General features: G+C 39.4%; 2 protein-coding genes across 5 annotated transcripts in view; one reads left to right on the forward strand and one right to left on the reverse strand.

The window, feature by feature from the left end:
* Positions 1–8,132: 8,132 nt before the first annotated feature.
* On the reverse strand, positions 8,133–24,902 carry THAP2 (THAP domain containing 2). Of its 2 annotated transcripts, none has more exons than XR_003511298.1 (3): positions 23,480–24,902; positions 16,718–16,913; positions 8,133–12,104 (listed from the first exon to the last, which is right to left on the reverse strand). XR_003511298.1 is itself a non-coding variant. In XM_027543363.1 (3 exons), the coding sequence occupies exons 1-3, from the start codon at positions 24,254–24,256 to the stop codon at positions 11,721–11,723; spliced, it is 651 nt and encodes a 216-aa protein (XP_027399164.1). In that variant the 5' UTR covers positions 24,257–24,902; the 3' UTR covers positions 8,133–11,720. The 2 variants fall into 2 exon arrangements, 1 of the variants encoding a protein (XP_027399164.1); XM_027543363.1 differs by having other exon boundaries at positions 24,186–24,902.
* The window catches only part of ZFC3H1 (zinc finger C3H1-type containing), a 50,586-nt gene continuing 49,513 nt past the window's right edge, over positions 24,890–25,962 (forward strand). For 2 of the 3 annotated variants that reach the window (XM_027543360.1, XM_027543362.1), the window contains exon 1: positions 24,890–25,754. In XM_027543360.1, coding sequence (XP_027399161.1) covers positions 25,160–25,754 — 595 coding nt within the window. In that variant the 5' untranslated portion in view covers positions 24,890–25,159. The remainder of the gene's footprint in view (positions 25,755–25,962) is intronic. The other variant, XM_027543361.1, reaches the window with a different exon arrangement.

Consider the following 25,962-nt stretch of genomic DNA (forward strand, 5'->3'; position numbering starts at 1 on the left):
GGCAGGTAGGCCTGGAGAATCCCGCAAGCGAGTGCCGACGTTTGTGTCCTGTGCGTTTGTAGTGCTTCTTAGAATCTAGGCAGTTGGAACACCATATAAAGGTCTTGCGTTTGAGGTCATCCCCAAGCGCGGAAAAGTGAAACTGCCACCATGAGAGTAAGAGAAATGAAGGCAAGTGGATTGAGATCCAGTTAAGTCCATGTCAAGCATCAAATTCGGATGAATTGTTCATGCCATACAGTATTAACGGGCTTTTTAGGGGAAGGGGACATATTGGGCTGTAGAAAGGGAATTTTGACTGAGAACATCGTTTAAAAACAATGTCGTTCTGTAAGGTGCTGGACACTGTTGGCCACTGGAGATACACAGATAGCTCCACATAGCTCATGTTATTGAACTCTCAAACAGTTACTGTCTGGAACTGTGGGAAATCTGTTCCCATACCTCTCCAATTTGAGGTCTGAATTCAGTCAGTTCACTTAGAAAGCAGAACAGCTTGTCATCATTAAAAATCTGAATCTTGTGACTTCACATTTTATTTCAAATTAATTTTTGTTTGCTGAGTTATCAGTAATTGATAATTACATTATATTCTGAACTTTTCCCGCTAATTGCTGACAGTGTAAGCAGCAGCAGCAACTCATTTTCAGACGTAGTACCCAAATGTGTTTTAACCTGTTAAGAGTAATTACTTTTTGAAAACAGTGTTATATGCAAAGACTATTTAAAACGCTTTCCTTTGGAAAGTAAGTGAAAGTCGCTCAGTCCTCTCCTACTCTTGCGACCCCATGGACTATAGAGTCCATGGAATTCTCCAGGTCAGAATACTGGAGTGGGTAACCCTTCCCTTCTCCAGGGGATCTTCCCGACCCAGGTCTCCCGCATTGCAGGAGGATTCTTTACCAGCTGAGCCATCAGGGAAGCCCAAGAGTATTGGAGTGGGTAGCCTATCCCTTCTCCAGTGGATGTTCCTGACCCAGGAATCCAAGCAGTCTCCTGAATTGTAGGCGGATTATTTGCCAGCTGAGCCACCAGGGAAGCATTTGATTAATTACCTGAGAACCACATTTGTGAAGTAGGACTAAATAGTAATGGACTTCTTTCACTACATGCATATATAGTCTTTATGCAGAGATGATGTTCCCACTTTAGTCTGGGTCTGTTCAGCACAGGTAAACAATTGGATTACTTCAGAAAGGATATTGGCCAATCATAGTGATACTAGACTACCTGGTAGTTATTATTAATAAGTGACCTTGTTTTTGTCTTTGCATAGACAAAGTTATGAACTGGTATTGCTTATGTATCCCCTTCACATCAGTATGGTTGCAGGGTCTTCTTGCCCGATCCTGTTCTATGAGATTTTTATGTGCAGTAGGAAACCTGTGTCTGACCATCTTTATACAACACTGAGTCCAGCTGTGTCAGGCTAGTTCCTGACTGTCAGGGATGATTTTCTCTCTCATGAATATGTTAGCTAAATTTGCAGATTAAATAACAGTATCTGTGATTGACTCTTCAAATGAATAGTGCTCTTCCATTTATTCCAGAAGTCCAATTATTGCTGTTGTTCTTCATAAAATAAGTTATTCTCTCTTAAAGCTGAAACAATTTGGGGGAATTGACATAATTAAAATATTCTTTAAAAAGAAACATCATTTTACAATCTGATAATGTTTATAGACTTTGATAATCTGAAAATATTTCAACAAAGTCTTTTTCTATTTGCTTTAAAAGCCATCTCTAGCAGAATTTCTGGGTAAGCATTTTCTAAATTATGCTCAAGATATTATTACATACGCGACCCCCCCACCTTCCCTCCAAAATATTCTTAGTATTAGTTGCTCAGTTGTGTCTGACTCTTTGTGGGACCCCATGGACTGTAGCCTGCCAGGCTTCTCTGTCCATGGAATTCTCCAGGGAAGAATACTGGAGTGGGTAGTCTTTCCCTTCTCTGAAGGAATCTTCTCGACCCAGGGATCGACTGGTCTCCTGCATTGCAGGCAGATTGTTTACTATCTGAGCCAGGAGGGAAGTCCTCCAAAATACCTCCGATAAAATTTAAGGTTCAGATATGAGGTTTGTTTCCTCAAAGGACTGGGAGAGTGCAGTAAAGGCTCTGAGAAGTTAAGAAACTGAACACTTTTGTTTAAATGTTTCCAACAGAGTTGTTTTACCACAGATTTCCTTCCCTCATAAACCCTCACAGTTTGATAATTGTTATAATAATCAGAGCAACAGCCTGAAAGTTGATTGTTGGACTAATAATCTTTAAATTTCACAATGTAAATACCTACTTATGTGGCTTTTGACATAAACATTTTCTGGGGTAAACATTTGATACATAGTACTCTAGTATTCTTGCCTGGGAAATCCCATGGACTTAGCAACTAAACAGCCACCACCAATTGTAAAAATCATCCTGCTGGCAAAAACCACTCAACTGATGCTAGGAAAATATCAGTGTGTTCTGTGTACAATCACTTTGAATCTAAGCCAAAGGAGTGTTTTAGATTTTGTGAAATCTAAATGTGCTAATGGCTAAAATATACATGTCAGGCCTAAACCATCACACACATACACATTTGACTGCAGTGCAGGAGACCTGGGTTCAATCCCTGGGTCTAGAAGATCCTCTGGTGGAGGGAATGGCTACCCACTCCATTATTCTTGCCTGGACAATCCCACAGACAGAGCAGCCTGGCGACATAGTCCATGAGGTTGCAAAGAGTTGGCCAAGACGGCGCAACTAACACTTTCACTTTCACATATACATGTCAGACCCTGAAGCCTAAAACAAAACACACACAGAGCCTTGAAGAAACACAGAAAATGAAAATAGATGTGTAGACAATAATAATGAGATGATGACTTTATCCAAGTTATGCATAAAACAGGACTTAAGGAGAGAAGTGCTTTATGTCACTTTGATATGTTATAGGAAAGTATCAGAGTGGGAGCATCAGAGCTAATACTTAAAAACATGATATCGAGTTTGCTAAATGACAAAGCTAAAGTACAGGCAATATATAAAGATTTGGTGGTTAAGAGCATGAAAATAAACATTCATGAGAATGGAGGATTTTGAGAACACAAGGTCTGAAATAACTAAAGAGCCTCTTGATGAAAGTGAAAGAGGAGAGTGAAAAATTTGGCTTAAAGCTCAACATTCAAAAAACTAAGATCATGGCATCTGGTCCCATCACTTCATGGCAAATAGATGGGGAAACAGCAGAAACAGTGACAGACTTTATTTTTGGGGGCTCAAGAATCACTGCAGATGGTGACTGCAGCCATGAAATTAAAAGACGCTTACTCCTTGGAACAAAAGTTATGACCAAGCTAGATAGCATATTCAAAAGCAGAGACATTACTTTGCCAACAAAGGTCTTTCTAGTCAAAGCTATGGTTTTTCCAGTAGTCATCTATGGATATGAGAGCTAGACTATAAAGAAAGCTGAGCACCAAAGAATTGGTGCTTTTGAACTGTGGTGTTGGAGAGACTCTTGAGTCCCTTGGACTGCAAGAGGATCCAACCAGTCCATCCTAAAGGAAATCTGTCCTGAATATTCATTGGAAAGACTGATGCTGAAAGTCCAATACTTTGACCACCCGATGCGAAGAGCTGACTCATTTGAAAAGACCCTGATGCTGGGAATGATTGAAAGTGGGAGGAGAAGGGGACAACAGAGGATGAGGTAGTTGGATAGAATCACCGACTCAATGGATATGAGTCTGAGTAAACGCCAGGAGTTGGTGATGGACAGGGAGGCCTGGTGTGCTGTAGTCTATGAGGATGCAAAGAGTCGGACACAACTGAGCGACTGAACTGAACTACTTAAATAAACAGAAAAAGACAGGCACCTATCTGCTTTCTTGAAGTTGAACCCAAATTTGTTTTTTTATTTTTTTTTAACTTTTGGAGCACAAATTTTAAAAGCCTAGGCAGCTAAGACTGATATGTTGTTTTAGATTCAACTTATTGTAAAAGGACAATAGGGAGATGGTAGGGGAGAAATAAAAAAATGGAATATTCTTTTCCCTACAGACTTGAGGACAGGAATCATGTTCATTATCATTTGCTTAATATCTTTTAGTGAATGTTTAAGATAGTGTTTTTAAAATTAAAGTATAAATAATATTTAATAATCAGAAAATTAATAAAATAATCTTATTTCCTTGTTATTCAAATAATGCTGTAGTAAGCATATCAATTGTGATCCACACAGTCAAAGGCTTTGGCACTGTCAATAAAGCAAATACATGTTTTTCTGGAACTCTCTTCCTTTTTGCATGATCCAGCGGATGTTGACAATTTGATCTCTGGTTCCTCTGCCTTTTCTAAAATGAGCTTGAACATCTGGAAGTTCATGTATTGCTGAAGCCTGGCTTGGAGAATTTTGAGCATTACTTTATTAGTGTGTGAGATGAGTGCCAATTGTGCGGTTTGAGCATTCTTTGGCATTGCCTTTCTTTGGGATTGGAATGAAAACTGACCTTTTCCAGTCCTGTGGCCACTGCTGAGTTTTCCAAATTTGCTGGCATATTGAGTGCAGCACTTTCACAGCATCATCTTTCAGGATTTGAAATAGCTCAACTGGAATTCCATCACCTCCACTAGTTTTGTTCGTAGTGATGCTTTCCAAGGCCCACTTGACTTCACTTTCCAGGATGTCTGGCTCTAGGTCAGTGATCACACCATCGTGATTCTCTTGGTCATGAAGACCTTTTTTGTACAGTTCTTCTGTGTATTCTTGCCACCTCTTCTTAATATCTTCTGCTTCTATTAGGTCCATACCATTTCTGTCCTTTATCGAGCCCATCTTTGCGTGAAATGTTCCCTTGGTATCTCTAATTTTCTTGAAGAGATCTCTAGTCTTTCCCATTCTGTTGTTTTCCTCTATTTCTTTGCATTGATCGCTGAGGAACGCTTTCTTATCTCTCCTTGCTATTCTTTGGAACTCTGTATTCAGATGCTTATATCTTTCCTTTTCTCCTTTGCTTTTCTCTTCTCTTCTCTTCTTTTCACAGCTATTTGTAAGGCCTCCCCAGACAGCCATTTTGCTTTTTTGCATTTTTTTCCCATGGGGATGGTCTTGATTCCTGTCTCCTCTACAATGTCATGAACCTCTGTCCATAGTTCATCAACTCTATCTATGAGATCTAGTCCCTTAAATCTATTTCTCACTTCCACTGTATAATCATAAGGGATTTGATTTAGGTCATACCTGAATGGTTTAATGGTTTTCCCTACTTTTTTCACTTTAAGTATGAATTTGGCAATAAGGAGTTCATGATCTGAGCCACAGTCAGCTCCCAGTCTTGTTTTTGTTGACTGTATAGAGCTTCACCATCTTTGGCTGCAAAGAATATAATCGGTCTGATTTTGGTGTTGACCATCTGGTGATGTCCATGTGTAGAGTCTTGTGTTGTTGGAAGAGGGTGTTTGCTATGACCAGTGCGTTCTCTTGGAAAAACTATTAGCCTCTGCCCTGCTTCATTCTGTATTCCAAGGCCAAATTTGCCTGTTATCCCAGGTGTTTCTTGACTTCCTATTTTTGCATTGAAGTCCCCTATAATGAGAAGGACATCTTTTTTGGGCGTTAGTTCTAAAAGGTCTTGTAGGTCTTCATAGAACCGTTCAACTTCAGCTTCTTCAGCATTATTGGTTGGGGCACAGGCTTGGATTACCATGATATTGAATGGTTTGCCTTGGAAACAAATAGAGATCATTCTGTCATTTTTGAGATTGCATCCAAGTACTGCATTTCAGACTCTTGTTGACCACGATGGCTACTCCATTTCTTCGAAGGGATTCCTGCCCACAGTAGTAGATATAATGGCCATCTGAGTTAAATTCACCCATTCCAGTCCATTTTAGTTTGCTGATTCCTAGAATGTCAACATTCACTCTTGCCATCTCCTGTTTGACCACTTCCAACTTGCCTTGAATCATGGACCTAACATTCCAGGTTCCAATGCAATATTGCTCTTTACAGCATCAGACCTTGCTTCTATCACCAGTCACATCCACAACTGGGTATTTTTGCTTTGGCTCCATCCCTTCATTCTTTCTGGAGTTATTTCTTCACTGATCTCCAGTAGCATATTGGGCACCTACCGACCTGGGGAGTTCCTCTTTCAGTACCCTATCATTTTGCCTTTTCATACTGTTCATGGGGTTCTCAAGGCAAGAACACTGAAGTGGTTTGCCATTCCCTTCTCCAGTGGACCACATTCTGTCAGACCTCTCCACTGTGACCCGCCCATTTTGGGTGGCCCCACACGGTATGGCTTAGTTTCATTGAGTTAGACAAGGCTGTGGTCCGTGTGATTAGACTGACTAGTTCTCTGTGATTATGGTTTCAGTGTGTCTGCCCTCTGATGCCCTCTCGCAACACCTACTGTCTTACTTGGGTTTCTCTTACCTTGGACGTGGGGTATCTCTTCACGGCTGCTCCAGCAAAGGGCAGCCGCTGCTCCTTACCTTGGACGAGGGGTTATGTCTCCTCACGGCTGCCCCTCCTGACCTTGAACGTGGAGTAGCTCCTCTTGGCCCTCCTGCACCCTCCTGCACAGTTGCAGCCATCGCTCCTTGGACGTGGGGTAGCTCCTCCTGGCTGCTGCCCCTGACCTTGGGTGAGGGGTAGCTCCTCTCAGCCATGCTTCTGCATGGTCTGTCATAGCCAGCGTGCTTCTGTGGAAAATTCTGAAAGAGATGGGAATACCAGACCACCTGACCTGCCTCTTGAGGAACCTGTATGCAGGTCAGGAAGCAACAGTTAGAACTGGACATGGAACAACAGACTGGTTCCAAATAGGAAAAGGAATACGTCAAGGCTGCATATTGTCACCCTGCTTATTTAACTTATATTCAGAGTACATCATGAGAAACCCTGGGCTGGAAGAAGCACAAGCTGGAATCAAGATTGCTGGGAGAAATATCAATAACCTCAGATATGCAGATGACACCACCCTTATGGCAGAAAGTGAAGAGGAACTCAAAAGCCTCTTGATGAAAGTGAAAGAGGAGAGTGAAAAAGTTGGCTTAAAGCTCAACATTAAAAAAACTGAGATCATGGCATCTGGTCCCATCACTTCATGGGAAATAAATGGGGAAACAGTGGAAACAATGGGTGATTTTATTTTTTTGGGCTCCAGAATCACTGCAGATGGTGACTGCAGCCATGAAAAGATGCTTACTCCTTGGAAGGAAAGGTATGACCAACCTAGATTAACATATTCAAAAGCAGAGGCATTACTTTGCCAACAAAGGTCCATCTACTCAAGGCTATGGTTTTTCCAGTGGTCATGTATGGATGTGAGAGTTGGACTGTGAAGAAAGCTAAGTACCGAAGAACTGATGCTTTTGAACTGTGGTGTTGAAGGACTCTTGAGAGTCCCTTGGACTGCAAGGAGATCCAACCAGTCCATTCTAAAGGAGAGCACCCCTGGGTGTTCTTTGGAAGGACTGATGCTAAAGCTGAAACTCCAGTACTTTGGCCACCTCATGCAAATCGTTGACTCATTGGAAAAGACTCTGATGCTGGGAGGGATTGGGGGGAGGAGGAGAAGGGGACGGCAGAGGATGAGATGGCTGGATGGCATCACTGACTCGATGGACATGAGTTTGAGTGAACTCCGGGAGTTGGTGATGGAGAGGGAGGCCTGGTGTTCTGCAATTCATGGGGTCACAAAGAGTCGGTCACGACAGAGTGACTGAACTGACCTGAAGGATATCTATGGTCTTCCCTGGTTGCTCTGACGGTAAAGAATCTGCCTGCAATGCAGGAGGCTTAGGTTCAATCCCTGGGTTGTGAAGATACCCTGGAGAAGGGAATGGCTACTCACTCCAGTATTCTTGCCTGGAGAATTCCACGGACAGAGGAGCCTGGCAGGCTCCAGTCCATGGGGTCGCAAAGAGTCGGACACGACTGAGCGATTTTCACCTCAAGTGTATCTACAATCTTGAGTGTGTGAGCCTCAAATTATTGTGAGGAGAGACATAAATTTTTATAGCCCTTCATATTTCTGGTGTAGATTGTATAACCAGTATTTAAAACAGTGAAAATAAACTATAATGTATGTTTAGATATAATTTGAGCCATAAAATGAAATGATAATTCCTCTTCTAGGCTTTACATATCTTTATTTTGCTTACAGTTTGCTTCAACTTAAGGAGAGGGACTTCTATTAAAGTATTTCAGGGGTTCAATTTAAGGGAAGGATTTCCACGGAAATGTTTATGTACATATTTTAGAAATAATAGGCATGACAGTAATTTCCTTAGAAAAGTTTTAGAATCAACATACTCAGAATACATTTTTTTGTGTGTGAAAACAATACGCAGCTGTTTAATATATTATAAATTCCTTAATTTTATAGTTTTCAACGTCTAAATGCCAAAAGAATCCCATAATCTGACATAAAGAGGAACCATTTTCTATATTATACCAAAATTACAATTTACCCGTATTCTAAGATTGAGAAGTGAGATTAAAAAAACCCCCAGCATTATAAAGTCTACCTAGAAGAGATCAACAATGATCAGACTGTCTTTACTGTATATCTATGTATCTATATATATTTATACACACAATATTTTTTTAGTTTTTTGAAACACATGACCTGCCCTATTTTAATAATGTAGTTAACAGAGGGTTATAATGTAGAGGTCAGAGAATAGGATTTGGAGGCTGAAGACCAGTGTTCAACCTAGAACTTTCTTGATCACTGCATTTCTTCCCTTTGTGCCAGATACATTATAAATGTCTGAATAATTACATTAACAAAGATTTCTTCATCTATAAATTAGAGATAACACCACCTACCACACAGAATATTTGTAAAGAACAAGAGAACTAATTGTTGCCATAGTGCATTGTTAACTTGAAGACTCTGATTTAAAACTATTTTTTTTTTAAATTTGTGATAGTAGGGCTTGTTGTTTAGTAAAAATATCAAATATCAAATAAACTCCAATTTTGTCTTTGATATAATATTTCACTTAGTTATGTTTCCCTTTTAACAAGATATCATGAACAACAAATTTGTTCAGTGTTCATTTTAATGGGAGGAAAGTTTTACAATTCATTAAATAAACACTATGTAATTCACCTTAACACCCATGTTCTACAAAATCTCCTTTGGTAAGTCATTATAAGAAGAAATCCATTTATTTCAAAAGAAAACTATTATAAAAAGGTCTAAAGTTTACATGTTCTCATTAAATTCCAATTTAATGGCATTTACCAAAGCACTTCACACACACCTCTTTCATAGCATTTATCATATTGTATTATAAATAGTATTTGTGTCTCTCAAAAGACTTTGAGCAACTTAAGGGCAGAAAAATCATGTCATATTCATCTTTATATCAAATTCCTAGCCTTTGGCTGGTTCTCTGTAAAGGTTAGTGCCTACCAGACACAGCATGAATGATGGACATAAAACAGGATATATGTGTACAGCAGAGGACAAAGAGCTACTATAATTTTGATGAGTTTCATGATATACGGGCTAAGTGATAAGTTTATCAACAAACTGAAAACAGGATTTTAAAAGATTCCTTTAATTTTTAAAGTAAAACTAAACTCCTTTGATTTTCTCTATGAATGAAAGTAGTTTTAAGGCAGACAGATACATGTTAACATAACTTGATGCAGACAGAGTTTGTAGCATGTTATCAGAACAGTGACATGAAAATGCCATGGGGAAAAAACAGCAAAAAATGTACTGAGTGGTAGTTTATTCAGTGCTCTCAAATAATAATGAAGTCAAGTTAATGTGCCAAAAGTTTGTTGTATTTTATAATGGTTCATTTTTGTGATTTAAAAAATGTTATATTAAGATATTAAGGTACTATTGTACATGGGAATCAGCCTGCATTGGTGTTTTGTTTTGTACTGGGGAGGGGTGGTGAACCACATGAGAGTTTATGTTTGGAAAACATAGTTTATGTTTAAATGATTATGTACCCAACTTATTTTGAAGTACAGAAATGGTAAGTATTGATGATTATGTTTGAAACCACATAAAGACAGTTGAAAACATGAAAGGACAATTCCAAGAAGTGAAATCCAGTATTAAAGATAACATGACTAACAAGGTTTACACTATACACAAAAGGATTTTCTTAAATATTTACTTCAAGTGCCTGATGTAAACTAAAAGAGATCTTTCCTACCACTGCTTTTGTTAACTCTAGTAGGCACTCCTAACACTCTAGTAGGAGTGCCTCTAGTAGAGTTAAAGGGTGTAAATAATCTAAAAAGACTGTTGCTAGGATTTAAGCAAATGTTATAAAAACTTTTTTATCATCAAGGAGCCATGACCTTATGGGAAAGATTTACAGTAATATGTGATTATATATATGGTACTTTCATATGTTGTTGTCAGAAACTCAAGTTAGGCCTGGTTAACCTGATTGTTCATTAATAAATTTTTATATGATTTGACCAAAGCTGTTTGAAGGGCTCTTACTAAACATTTATCTGGCAAAATAAGGCAAACCCTTTAATTGTTCAAGTGGAAACTATAAGAAGAGTTCTGATAAAATAATTCTGTTGTAAAATAATTAGCACCTGTATAGCTTTATCAGAGACACAAGAATTTTTATAGAGATCTACACTTCATTTCCCTTATGCAGTATGGTTACTCTACTTACTAAAAGAGATAAAAAGCAAACTGATATGTAAGATAAATTAATTCCATTTTAGGTTATAAGCTGTGGAGATACAATCTGGTAAGTACTTTTCCATAATTCAATTCTATTATGGGTTTATAGAAAAAAAAGAAAGCTTAAGAATTTTGGTATCAATACACGTGGTGATAGAGGGAGTATTTCTAACATGAAACTTTATAGCATGTTTGCCTATTAATGCATCAACTTTGAAACTGAAAATGTATTTTTATTTATGAGAAAAATGTGGTATATTTATCTTTGTGTTCAGTTAAAGTAAAAAGCTAGATCTCAATCTCTGTGTTATTTCATAGCATATTTTCTCAGAAGGTGACTATAACCAGCTACCAGTTTTTAGAAGCCTGAGGTACTTGGATAACTCAAAGGTACTTTACATTTGAAAATATTATTTTCAAAATATTTTACCAGATATTGCAAAAGCTAATTTTGTTATGATGGAGGCCATGATTAGCTTATTTTACAGATAAGAAGATATAGAAAGTTTAAATAAAATAATTTGCCCTGTATTTCAGGGGGTTTTTCCCTATAATTTTTCCCAATCACAGTGCCAATAACAATAATTCAATTAATAAAAAACTGAACAATTTTACAGTTATATGTCAGTTAATCCCTACTAGGCAAATTACTTAGAATGTAATATCCCAACTTTGGTACAGGAAAAAATTTTTTTATAATATAAATTAAAAACATTACTTGTAATAGACTGTTCTTTAAAGAGGTTAAAAAAACAAAAACACAAAACATTCTACAAATATTAAGTTTTCTAGCAAAAGTTTTAAGTATGTAATTCTCACAATAAGGCACTTCTATTCTCATTTAAATGTTTCATAGAAAGTTCTCCATTTTTTTGTAATCAAGTCTTCATAAATTATACAGTAATGTTGTTACTTCAAGTAAAACTTTATTAACTACTCAATTTTGGAATAATTTCTTTAATTGTCTTTACTTGTGAATAGAATGGAGTTTAAGTAACAAATCCTAAATGAACGTACTCTTGGTCTGTTTCAGATTTAGAGAACTATGATAATGTTTTACCCTGTTGATCTTGTTCAAGAATCTTGAAATCTTCCAAAGCAAGACTGTTTAAGGCTGCTGGTAAAATGTATTCTGATGTGCCCTTACGTAATACATTATTTGTTTCCAGATTCTTCACCAAGCACGCGGCTTTAATCCATCTTCGAGTTGCTCTGCGTTCTTTCTGTAGGCAAGTTTTCATTTTCCTTCTTAAGCTTGCTATCTCCTTTTCCAGTTTAATTATCCTTTTTTTTGCTTCCATAGGATTCCTGAAGGCATAACTGTGTTCAAGTAGTACTTGCTGACTACTAATGCTTGATTTTAAATTAGATGGTCCAGTTGGTGTACAACTGTTGTTTTTCTTCAAAAGATTCCTTGACTTGAGTTTCTGAGCCAAATAAAATCAGAGGGTTGAATATAAATTATGGAATATCACAAAAAAGCAAATTCTGTCCAATTTTGGATAACAGTACTTAAACTGCTCTTTTTGGAACCAGACAATGCCCTTCCCAGGTTTCTTTCAAATAACTGAATATGATTCTATAGATTTAAAAATTTTATTTGCAATATTCTCACCAAGACCAATATAGAATGCATCTAGACATTTGTGATACTGATTTGATCTCTTTTTAAATACTATTCTCTCAATTTGATTAATATTTCAGACCTGTGATCCTACTTAATAAAGACATACCTAAGAATCAAGCTCCTGAATAGGTTTACTTATTAATTATGCACAGTTATATCATACTATCAAGGATTTAAGATCTGGCTAGAAAACTTCTGTCCAGATAAGAAACCCGAGGACCCTTTTTTCCCTTTAATTTCTTTCATTCAGGTAGTCATCAAGTCCTATTAATTCTACCTAAATATCTCATCAGGATGTTTAGAATCTTCCCATCATTCTTAATGCTACTACCCACATCAGGCCCATATCATTCATGTCTAGCTTGAATATATTAAAAACTTTATTGATCTCTGGGCTCATTTTAATCCTCACTAATCTATTTCCCTGACCAGTAATGCTGAAGAGCTGAAGTTGAACGGTTCTATGAAGACCTACAAGACCTTTTAGAACTAACACTGCAAAAAGATGTCCTTTTCATTATAGGGGGCTGCAATGCAAAAGTAGGAAGTAAAGAAACACCTAGAGTAACAGGCAAATTTGGCCTTGGAGTACAGAATGAAGCAGTGCAAAGGCTAATAGTTTTGCCAAGAGAACACACTGGTCATAGCAAACACCCTCTTCCAACAACACAAGAGAAGACTCTACACATGGACATCACCAGATGGTCAACACCGACATCAGATCTATTATATTCTTTGCAGCCAAAGATGGTGAAGCTCTATACAGTCAGCAAAAACAAGACCAGGAGCTGACTGTGGCTCAGATCATGAACTCCTTATTGCCAAATTCAGACTTAAAGTGACGAAAGTAGGGAAAACCACTAGACCATTCAGGTTATGACCTAAATCAAATCCCTTATGATTATACAGTGAAAATGAGAAATAGATTTAAGGGACTAAATCTCATAGACAGAGTGCCTGATGAACTATGGATGGAGGTTCGTGACATTGTACAGGAGGCAGGGATCAAGACCATCCCCAAGAAATGCAAAAAAGCAAAATGGCTGTCTGAGGAGGCCTTACAAATAGCTGTGAAAAGAAGAGAAGCGAAGAGCTAAGGAGAAAAGGAAAGCTATACCCATTTGAATGAAGAGTTCCAAAGAATAGCAAGGAGAGATAAGAAAGCCTTCCTCAGCAATCAATGCAAAGAAATAGAGGGAAACAGTAGAACGGGAAAGACGAGAGAGCTCTCAAGAAAATTAGAGATACCAAGGGAACATTTCGTGCAAAGATGGGCTTGATAAAGGACAGAAATGGTATGGACCTAACAGAAGCAGAAGATATTAAGAAGAGGTGGCAAGAATACACAGAAGAACTGTACAAAAAAGAGCTTCACAACCAAGATAATCAGGAATATGGTGTGATCACTCACCTAGAGCCAGGTATCCTGGAATGTGAAGTCAAGTGGGCTTTAGGAAGCATCATTACGAACAAAGCTAGTGGAGGTGATGGAATTCCAGTTGAGCTATTTCAAATCCTAAAAGATGATGCTGTGAAAGTGCTGCACTCAGTATGTCAGCAAATTTGGAAAACTCAGCAGTGGCCACAGGACTGGAAAAGGTCAGTTTTCATTCCAATCCCAAAGAAAGGCAATGCCAAAGAATGCTCAAACTACCACACAATTGCATTCATGTCACACGCTAGTAAAGTAATGCTCAAAATTCTCCAAGCCAGGCTTCAGCAATACGTGATCCGTGAACTTCTAGATGTTTAAGCTGGTTTTAGAAAAGTTAGAGGAACCAGAAATCAAATTGCCAACATCTGCTGGATCATTGAAAAAGCAAGAGTTCCAGAAAAACATCTATTTCTGCTTTATTGACTACGCCAAAGCCTTTGACTGTGTGGATCACAACAAACTGTGGAAAATTCTTCAAGAGATGGGAATACCAGACCACCTGACCTGCCTCTTGAGAAACCTGTATGCAGGTCAGGAAGCAACAGTTAGAACTGGACATGGAACAACAGACAGGTTCCAAATAGGAAAAGGAGTTTGTCAAGGCTGTATATTGTCACCCTGCTCATTTAACTTATATGCAGAGTACATCATGAAAAGGCCTGGGCTGGAAGAAGCACAAGTTGGAATCAAGATTACCAGGAGAAATATTAATAACCTCAGGTACGCAGATGACATCACCCTTATGGCACAAAGTGAAGAGGAACTAAAGAGCCTCTTAATGAAAGTGAAAGAGGAGAATGAAAAACTTGACTTAAAGCTCAATATTCAGAAAACTAAGATCACGGCATCCGGTCCCATCACTTCATGGGAAATAGATGGGGAAACTGTGCAAACAGTGGGTGACTTTATTTTTGGGGGCTCCAAAAGCACTGCAGATGGTGACTGCAGCCATGAAATTAAAAGACGCTTACTCTTGGAAGGAAAGTTATGACCAACCTAGACAGCATATTAAAAAGTAAAAACGTTACTTTGTCAACAAAGGTCCGTCTAGGCAAGGCTACGGTTTTTCCAGTAGTCATATATGGATATGAGAGCTAGACTATAAAGAATGCTGAGCGTAGAAGAATTGATGCTTTTGCACTGTGGTGTTGGAGAAGACTCTTGAGAGTCCCTTGGACTGCAAGGAGATCCAACCAGTCCATCATAAGGGATATCAGTTCTGCGTGTTCATTGGAAGGACTGAGGTTGAAGCTGAAACTCCAATACTTTGGCCACCTCATGAGAAGAGCTGACTCATTTGAAAAGACCCTGATGCTGGGAAAGATTGGGGGCAGGAAGAGAAGGGGACGACAGAGGATGAGATGGCTGGATGGCATCACCGACTCGATGGACATGAGTTTGAGTGAACTCTGGGAGTTGGTGATGGACAGGGAGGCCTGGTGTGCTATGGTTCATGGGGTCACAAAGTGTCGGACACGACTAAACTGAACTGAATCTATTTTCTGCCACTAGCATAATTTTGTAACAGATTTGATGTTTTAATACTGGCTACATTCTTCTTTGCCTATTTTCTAAAGAACAAAAAAATCTTTACATGGCATACTATACCATTTAGGATCTCACCCCATTCTGCCATTCACCATCCTAATTTTTATTCCAAAAATATTAAAACACTTTTAGTTCCCACATTATGTCATCAATTTCATAACTTTGTGTCTTTCATTCATTCAACAAACATTTATTGAAACAACACAACAGTGAACAAGTAAGATAAATATGGTTCCTGTCCTCATGAAACCTAAAAACTGGCATTCTTTCTGCCTAAAACAACTGGCAGGAGCTCCATTTTCATCTTTATATTCCCAGCATCTAACTTGGATTTCGACATATGTAAAGCTTAGTAAATATCTGTTGAAAGAATAAATGATCAAAGTGTCAAAACCAAGGTATACTTCAAATTCAACAAACATCTGAGTGTGTACTATGTACCAGGCACTATTTGAGGTTGAGGATTCAGAAGTGAAATGCTTGCCATCCTGGAGCTTTTCTAATATCTGTGATGTTAACATTAATAATTAGTTTACCACAATCTCCTCTCTCTTCTCTCCCATTCAGATATTAACCATGTAGATTTACAAATTTACCCATCAAAAATAACTCAAGAAAAGCAGTTTTTTTTTTTCCTCTTTCAGAGGAAAAGATATCTGTCCTTTTTTTCAAAGCTAAATTTTTTACATTTTTTTTGTTCATTCTACCCCTTAACATTTCAGTGACCCTGTCTTTCGCAGCTAGCTTTTCTCTTTTCTGATCAGATCTTCCTTGAGTAGATAAAACATTGTTTTAATCCATTCATACTATACCTTAAATTTCTCCTTCAAATAAATTTCCCCTTCAAATAAGATACAAATAAGTATCACTTGCTCATACTTATTTTCCACTCATCCCTCAACTCATTAGTTTTTGTTCTGTTTGTACTACTGCAGCTGCCCTGTGCAAGGTCAAGAACTCTCTCCTAAGTTCCAAACTCCAAGCTCAAACCCAATCTAAATGCTGGAGTTCTACAAAGTTTTCTGTTACGCCTCCCTCTGACCTTATATTCTTTGGTCTGACTCTGGTATTCTTTGGGTGTGCTGCCATGAAAGCACTTATCACACATTATTTGTATGTCATCCTAAAACCAGGGCAGAATGATGCTAGAGGTTTCATTAAGATTTTTCAGTTTAACCAATGGGTCAGTTATTGATAAGAATTAACAATAATGTAGAATTCCGATATGATAAAACAGTTTGGATTGGGGAAAGAATAATAGAATCAGGAGATCTGAGCACTAATTCTAGCCTGCATCTTTACTGCAATTTTCCAACTTCCTTGAGCTACAGTATTATATTTGAATTTCAATATATTCTGAATCATTCCATTTTACAAACAAAAAAGGATGGATTCTAAAAATGGAGTTAAAGAAAAGCAGCATTACCTACCATGGACTTTATATGGGTACAAAAATCAAAAATGGTTGGAACAGCATCCATTTTAAGTCGTCTAGTTTGTCCTGTTAGGTCAAAACAGGAAGCTTCAAAGTGCTTTGAACAAAGAAAAGTATGTTTTCCTGGCACAAAATTTTTGCGCCTAACCAGGCGGACCCATTCTTTTCTTCTTTTAGGATCCAAAGGAAACCTTAAAAAAAAAAAAAAAAAGAAAAAAAGGGCAACTCAAATTCCAACTATCACACACTTCTGGTTGCACTAAATAGTCAAAAGAAATTTTGAAAAATGACAATTTAAAATGTCTTCCATTTATATAACAAATTAAAATTTTCTAATATCCAAACACTGGAACAGAAACCAATTCATGTTCATTTTTATAAGTTCTTAAAACTTAATAAAAAACTAACTTAAGTAGATCAGTTTTTCAAGGTCTTAAAAAGAGACATTTCTTCCCAAACTAGTCCTTAACAAGGGAGAAAAAATAAGTAAAACAATTCAAATTTATGTGAAACCATTGTAAGCAGGAATCATTTCACAATGATTTGATCTGCTGTTGATATACATGGTCAAGACAACTCAGATAATCCACAGATTAAATTTTATCAAGACAGATTCTGGTATTCCTCCCTCTGTGTTCATTATGATACTTACCACATGCTTTGTAATTTTTCATTTTAAAAAATTTCCAGTGAAATGAAAGATGATCAGTTTCTTGAGGACACGGATCATTATATCTTTTTATCTATCTTTACCACTTAGGTATTGCCTTGCAAATAGTTGGGACTCAACAAAAATGTGCTTAGTTACTATAAATATAGAATATATAAATTAATACTATACTATACTACTTTCATGAAGTTAAACTGCATATATTTTTGAAAAATGAACTCTTAAGCTATGTAGTACAGTTGAAAGCACAATTACTACAAGAAGTAAAACACTAATGACAAGCCAGTTGGAATGTTTTTCCTATTTATTTCAAACATAAAATACAGTGATATCACCCAGTGTACAGCTGTTAAGGAAGAGAAAAATATAAGGGACTTCTAAAAATTCTGAAGGCAGCTGTGCTGTGAAGTGAAAGTTGCTTGGTTGTGTCCCACTCTTTGTGACCCCATCGACTACAGAGTCCACGGAATTCTCCAGGCCAGAATACTGGAGTGGGTAGCTGTTCCCTTCTCCAGTGGATCTTCCCAACCCAGGGGTTCTGAACCCAGGTCTCCTGCACTGCAGGTGGATTCTTTACCAGCTGAGCCACCAGGGAAGCCCAAAAATACTGGCGTGGGTGGCCTATCCCTTCTCCAACACATCTTCCCAATCCAGGAATTGAACCAGGATCTCCTGCATAGCAGCAGATTCCTTACCAGCTGAGCTATCAGGGAAGCCCCTGTGTTGACGGACTTGGAAATAGAAGAATCAACATTCACATGCAATAAGTTTGAACTGAACCCTTTAGTTTGACTACCTTATCCTTTAAGTATTAATTATGAACTCACTAGTGCCTAAAAAGAACCATTAAATTTATGTTAGAAGATCCTGTGGCTCCAAAGCCCCCAGCTGAAGATTCACTATAACAGCTTTGGCTATATTAGATATACTAGGGTTGCTCAAATTACCAGCAGGGAGGGGCACAGTGATGAAAGCCCAGGTTTACCTATACACCCTGCCATCTCATGTCCCCATTCCCCACAACCTCAAATACACCCTGATCTGAAGGCAGCATTTGTATGTCACTCTACAGTTCCTGTATTGTCGTAAGGTACTTTTATTCTATTTCATTAGACACTTCTGATGGAGAAGTAATCTACTCTGTTAGCTCTCATTTCTTAACAATAATGTATTCTCACTTCAAAGCTCTGTTCCAATATTTAATGATTTGAAAATCCTCCTGAGGACTGAGCTAAAAATTAAGCTATTAATTCATTAGCACACTTCTTGCTGGGACCTCAATAAAGGCTCAGAATAAATAAGTACTATCGGAGAAGGCAATGGCACCCCACTCCAGTACTCTTGCCTGGAAAATCCCGTGGACGGAGGAGCCTGGTAGGCTGCAGTCCATGGGGTCGCTAGGAGTCAGACACAACTGAGCGACTTCACTTTGACTTTTCACTTTCATGCATTGGAGAAGGAAATGGCAACCCACTCCAGTGTTCTTGCCTGGAGAATCCCAGGGACGGGGGAGCCTGGTGGGCTGCCGTCTGTGGGGTTGCACAGAGTCGGACATGACTAAAGCGACTTAGCAGCAGCATCAGTACTATTTTTTTTTTTTTTAATAGTAAGGGTGTTTACTGTCACTTTTTTATCACCAGTAATATTAAATACTTTACATCTTCATTCTTTTTTTTTTTTTTATTCCTTTATTTCTCATGTGTTCCCCATCCTGAACCCTCCTCCCTCTAGTACTATTGTATTAGCATTTGTATGAGACTCTTCAGATATATGAAGACTGTCAGATATTATTTTTCATACCCACCTTTAGCTCTTTTTTAAATAATGAAATCAATGCCTCCAACTGGACCTTAACTTCATCAAATTCTACTTCGTTTAATACTCAGTTTAATAGTACTGAGTACTATTAAATAATAGTACTTACATAATAGTATTAAATAATACTCATTTTCCTAACAAGTTTTTCATGATCAGAAGACTTGGTTAGATGTTCCTGTATCATATAGTACAAATATAACTGAATTCCAATTGTTTACTATCTCCACCACTAGATCACAGGTTTCTCCTGGTTAGAAGCTGTTTATTTCACTACTTTATCCTGTTAAGTAAGCATTCAATAAACTTTTCTGAGTGAATCAATGAATACACAAGCTAGTGGAGTTAGTTTGGCATTACTAAATAATCTTCAGATTATCTGTGTTGAAATAAAATAAGAATAATCAACAATTTTATATTTTAGTTTGGATAATGTTTTATAAAGATTAACCCGAATTATGTTTTTCACATGTTGTTTGGATTTTTTCCCAGCAAACCCAAAGGGTGAGTGAAACAGCCTGTAAGCTGAATTTAAGTAATAATAAATCCTGTAAATATTAGTTTTAAATAAGTGAAGTAGTGTTAATAGATGGATATATTCTTTGCTACACAAAAATAGAAGCAGGCTTTCAGAAGCATTAGATGTTTTGGAAAATCACTCAGTATTTTAAACAGTGCTACTTTGCTAGGGTCTTTAATAAATAACTGAATGTCTCTAACATTCCAAGCACTGTCCTAGGCACTGAAGACATGGTGCTAAATAAAACTGACCTACCTTTATGATATCCCCCCTTTTTGAGGGTATACTGTAATGAGGAAGGTACAGAATCAAACAGCTTGAGGTAGCAGAAAAGAGTGGCCAAGAACAGTTTCTCTGGAATCAAACCAGGTATCAATCCTGGATCCTTCATATAATAGCTGGGTGACTTTAAGGATGTTGTTTAACCTTTTTAGGCCTCAGTTTTATCACCCATAAAGTTGAGTAATAATGAACCTAGTGGGGTTCTAGGAATTAAATGAGACAATGTGAGTAAATGCTTAGCTCAGTGCGTGTGTGTGTGTTAGTTGCTCAGTCCTACCCGACTCTGTGACCTCATGGACTACAGCTTTCCAGGCTCCTCTGTCCATGGGATTCTCCAGGCAAGAATACGGGAGTGGGTTGCCATTCCCTTCTCCAGGGAATCTTCCTAACCAAGGGATCGAACCCAAGCTTCTTGCACTGCGGGCAGTCTCTTTACCATCTGGGCCACCAGAGAAGCCCAGCCCAGTGTATAGTACATGGTAAATATTAAATAAATAGTTTTTATTATTGGGTTGGCCCAAAAAGTTCATTTGGGCTTTTCCATAGCGTCTTATGGAAAAACCTGAATGAACTTTTTGGCCAACCCAATATTACAAATGTTATTACAAGAGTACTTATATGAACTTAGAAAAGGGTAAGTACAGGATTGCATGGAACCATAATAGGAAGAGCTAATTTCATCAAGAAGCCTTAAGAGAGTATGGGAATTAGCTAGGGAAATGGTAGTAGTGAAGAAAAGAGTATCTTGGGTACAGGGAAGTGTTATGACATGAAATGATGATGGAGGGCCTGCTAAGATAAAGAGTGATTTTGAATTTTATCCAAAATGGTATTGGTAAGTCATCAAGAACCTAATTTAGAGGTGACTGTTAACAGAAAATGTTTTAACTGGTTGTTAAACACAGCCATGATTAAAAATTATGTAAGTTTGCATTTAAGTAGATTAAAAACAAAGGTAATACATATTAAAAACCCAGCACCTAGTTATTTTACTATTATCTACACTCTTAGGTTACTTATATGTATGAAACCTGTATGAAATAAATGATACAGAATAGGGTACTATTGTACATTTCTTCCCAACTCCACTATCAGTGATGTCATGTTGGTAGCTTAAAACCAGTTATGGTTGGGAGTATTTATATCCTGCAAATTGGACAAACACTACAAATCAGGGCTTTTGCCCTTCCCCGGAGATCCTGTTGTTAAAACATTTAGCAACACACCATTTACTATAAAAGAGCAGTTAGAAGGACATGAATGGAAGCAGTGAACCACTTAAGAAGTTGTTTTAAAACTCAATTGAGAGGGAATGGTAAGAAGTCAAGGGAGGATAACCTCTCAGCTTCTGGGTGGGTGGTGTTTCCTTTTATGAGAAAGGGAATATGGGAAATGTAGTTTTTGGGGAAGGACAAGTTCAAGAGTACAGTTTTAGTGTGCTGAATGTGAGGAACTGAAGAGATGGGGGAAATAATTGAGACACTTCATCTAAAGGTCTAAAACCCATTGGAGATTTGGACTGGAAGTACAAATTTAGGAGGCATTTAGGAGGCATCAACAAGTAAATATTAACCAAGACCATAGGAACAGCTGCAATCCTTTTGATGAGAATGGGCTAGGCGATAGAGTGGTAGAGGAGACTGAAGTTAGGCCAAGGAAGTAAGATGAAAATCACAAAATTAGTGTCAAATAATTCAAAGTAGAGAGTATTTCAGGGAGGAAATGATCACATGCCATGAAAAAAGATGTAGGAGTGACAATTCATGTTAGCTAGAACAGTTTCCAAAGATTACTGGGGAGACTCAGTCTGGAATGGGCTGAGGAAGAGAGAAGAAAAATGGGGACAATAAGTTTAGGCAATGTAAGTTGTATACGGGGATAGAGTCTACCAATGGCCTAGGAAAGGAGTGAATTAAATGTTAATTATGAAATAGGAATTAATTTCATTATGAATAATGCTATTTTAAGGCCTAAACTTCTGAGGTGACACATGAATATGTTAATTTCATAGCAAGCAAATGGTCAAACGTGGAAAGGAGGTGTGTTAGTGTACCACGACACATCTCCTAAACATTCCTTGCTGGTGCCGTGACTCCACCCTCTTCCTCATTTTCCAAATCAAATTACCATATACAATAATTTCTCCTCAAACATTTCTCAAATCTGTCCACTTCTTCCCATCCCTACTCTCAGTACTACTCTAGTCTAGGCCACTGAGTCTCCCTTATTTTATTACAGGGTCCTAACTTTTTTCTCTATCAATCTAGGGCTGATTGTGTCAGCATCAGAAGTACATTGTTTAGTTCCACTGAGCTGCATCAGGATTCCCCTGTGAAATAGTAGGTATGCTAACATTCTGTAATAAGCTCCTTTCTCGTCAAATTCATCTCATGATGATGCTTAACCAGCACTTTAGGTAACACTGTAATTTGCTATACTGCAGCCTGAGGGCTTTTTAATATGGAAATCTAATCACTCCATTCTTTGTAAGCCTTCCATAGCTACTCAAGAACTCACTGGATAAAACAGAAAATCCTTAAAAGTATTGTACAGGACCAGATATATGTCATCTTTTGCTCTCATTTGAAATTTCACATCCTTTGAGAAGTGTTATTTGACTTTCCAAAGCTAAATTAGGACTCCCTGAAAGTCTCTTCTGTGGCATTTAACCATAATTATTTATGTCTGTCTTTCTTATTCCAGGAAGGTTAAGAATTTTCTGGATCCTTAGCACCGTGTCAGGTGCTAAGAGCTTGGCACATATTCAGTTCAGTTCAGTCACTTAGTTGTGTCCGACTCTTTGCAGCCCCATGATGCCACCATGGACTGCAGCATGCTGGGCTTCCCTGTGCATGACCGACTCCCCAAGCTTGCTCAAACTCATATCCATGAGTTGGTAACGCCATCCAACCATCTCATTCTCTGTCCTCCCCTTCTTCTCCTGCCTTCAGTCTTTCCCAGCATCAGGGTGCTTCGCATCAGGTGACCAAAGTATTGGAGCTTCATCTTCAGGGTTAGTCCTTCCAATGAATATTCAGAACTGATTTCCTTTAGAATTGATTGGTTTGATCTTGCAGTCCAAGGAACTCTCAAGTCTTCTCCAACGCACTGATGCTCCAACAGTTCAAAAGCATCAATTCTTCAGTGCTCAGTTTTCTTTATAGTCCCACTCTCACATCCATACATGACTACTGAAAAAACCATAGCTTTGACTACAGGGACTTTCGTTGGCAAAGTAATATCTTTGCTTTTTAATACATTAGATAGATCAATGAATAAAGCACTACATTTTCATGACATACATGAAAAACATAAACACCACAAGGATTTTGTTTTTTAAGTGGTAACTTTTAATAGGGGGTACATTTAGTCATAATGAGGTGGGAAGAAAGGTCAAGGATATCATTTTCTGAATTCTAAGATCTTATTAAGTTGCAAAGTATATAAATGCAGAACTGTTTGTACTTAACTTTTTGAATGCTTCTTTTCTTCAAGCATATGGCACGCACTTGCAGAGAAGGCAAATGTTCACCGAGTCATTATTTCATGTAGTATTCAACGTGCTTTCCAGTGTTCTGATTTGACAGAATTAAAGAATTTTGACTGCTTTTCAGCAAACGAACGAAGAACGTAACCTGGGTTCTTTGTATACTACTCTGTTCTAGTAAGAATAGAAATCTTATCTTTTCCATTTTCATTCACATAGCTTGATTCTACTGCTATTAATGACAATTTCTCCGCAGTTACCGTATGTGACTATCAGAAATCTTAAACGCTTCCCATGTCAATATAGCTAGTGAGAACTGACTAATTATAACGGGAACGTAGTCCGCTTTTTAGGTGATTGCTGACTTGAAAAGGAAGATCTCGCTTCCTCTTATGGCGTCATTAACATCAAGACGTGGTCGAATACATAAGAAATAAAAAAGCAGAAAATTAAGATATCCTCCTGTCGCTTTCTAGAGAAGGACTAAACACTGTACAGAACTTGAGCAAACCTTCCCCGAAGGGAGAGAAAAACTGGACAGATTTGAGAAACACAAAAGCCAAAAATGATGCGTCCCTGCTACTTAATAGCTAAGTTAGAACTAGTAGAATCCTCTTGTTCTTCTCACACAAGTGATACCCAGTGTAGGAACTCCCGTTTCCGTCAGCCCCACTCCCTGCCCAGGTTACCTGTGGAAGCTGATGTTAATGTGCTTGTTGTAGGTAGTAGCACAGCCCGCCGCGGCGCAATTGGTCGGCATTTCCCTTTACACCTCATTCGGCGCTGTCTTAAGCCTGATTTGAGGCACGGGATGCTACGCTTCCTTCGGGCGGACCCTAGGCAAAAGAAGCTGGGGAAGGGCCCACCGAGCTGAGTTGCCAGAGATGGCTGGGAAGAAGGGGTATGTGTGTGTATGCGTGTGCGTGTGTGTGTGTAGCTGGTGGGGAGCGGGAGGGGTCAACCTGCCCTTTCTCTTTATTAATATGGCGGACTTGAGCCGGCAAAGCCGACGAGCCTGGAGCTCCAGTCGCTCCCGTTTGCCTTCACCAACATGGCGGACGCAACCCGCCCTCTCCCCGGCTCCCGAAAGGGAGTGGGACTATATAGCGTCTGTTTAGCTGCAGGCCACCGAGCAATTAGACGAGGTGTGCCCCCCTATCACTATGAAACTCTCTCGAGGCCAAGATTAAAAACAGGCCCGCCTACCCCGCCACGCACCCTAAACCCCCAAAGGCCAGTCAATAATAGGTACGAGCCTCAGACTGGAAGGATAACCTCAAAGCGAGCGGCAATAAAAAGAAAGACTACAACTCCCAGGGAGCATCGCGCTGTCCTAATTATTATCGCGTGGACTGGGAGTCTTGTTTCCGGCGTGCGGCAGGAAGTGACGGCCGAGCAGCCCAGAGCCACTTTCTCGCGAGGCGGAAGAGCCCCGATCGCGGAGGAGCAAGGGGGCGCTAGGGTAGGGAAGTGGGTTGCGACGGTCCGGCGAGAAAGAGCTGGGGTGCGGGGAAGTTGGGGAGCAGAGCCCGCTAGGTCTCCAAACAGGATAAGGCCGCACCGACCGGGTCCGTTAGGGAAGAAGGAAACCGAAGAGGAAGGCAGTAGTCGGGCGGATCCCCGGATAGAGGGCTAAGGTTGTGTGGAAAGCGCTGCTCCCGGGATGGCGACCGCAGATACTCCGGCCCTGGCTTCCAGTGGCCTCTCGCCTAAGGAAGAAGGGGAGCTTGAAGATGGGGAAATCAGCGACGACGACAATAACAGTCAGATACGGAGCCGGAGCAGCAGCAGCAGCAGTGGCGGCGGGCTGTTACCGTACCCGCGGCGAAGGCCTCTTCACCCGGCCCGGGGCGGTGGATCCGGCGGAGGCGGTGGCTCCTCCTCGTCGTCGTCCTCTTCTCAGCTGCAGCTGAGGAATTTCTCACGCTCGCGGCACGCGTCAGAGCGGGGCCACCTCAGGGGACACAGCAGCTACCGACCCAAAGAGCCGTTCCGGTCTCACCCGCCCTCTGTGAGGATGCCTTCCAGCTCACTGTCCGAAAGCAGCCCCCGGCCGTCGTTTTGGGAACGGAGCCACATCGCCTTGGACCGTTTCCGTTTTCGAGGCAGGCCTTACCGGGGTGGGAGTCGCTGGAGTCGGGGACGAGGAGGGGGTGATCGAGGAGGCAAGCCGGGGGGCAGACCTCTGGGAGGAGGAGCGGGATCCGGATTCGGCAGCAGTCAGAGCTGGCGAGAGCCCTCTCCACCTCGGAAGAGTTGTATCCTTAACGTGGCGGTCTGCCCTGGGTGTGTCACTAAAGTTCCCTTTAGCGTCATTACTAGGTATGAGATGAGTAACTTTTCTGAACCGTCAGAACCGCTTATTTGTCATTGTGTCAGAATACTTAACGTAGGTGGTTCGTTGGTAAACCTCGTGTGTCAAACTGTCGCGTTGTTTCTTAAAATTGCTTGACTGGGTATATTGCT

This window comes from Bos indicus x Bos taurus, chromosome 5 (assembly GCF_003369695.1).
Source record: "Bos indicus x Bos taurus breed Angus x Brahman F1 hybrid chromosome 5, Bos_hybrid_MaternalHap_v2.0, whole genome shotgun sequence".
Classification (NCBI taxonomy): domain Eukaryota; kingdom Metazoa; phylum Chordata; class Mammalia; order Artiodactyla; family Bovidae; genus Bos; species Bos indicus x Bos taurus.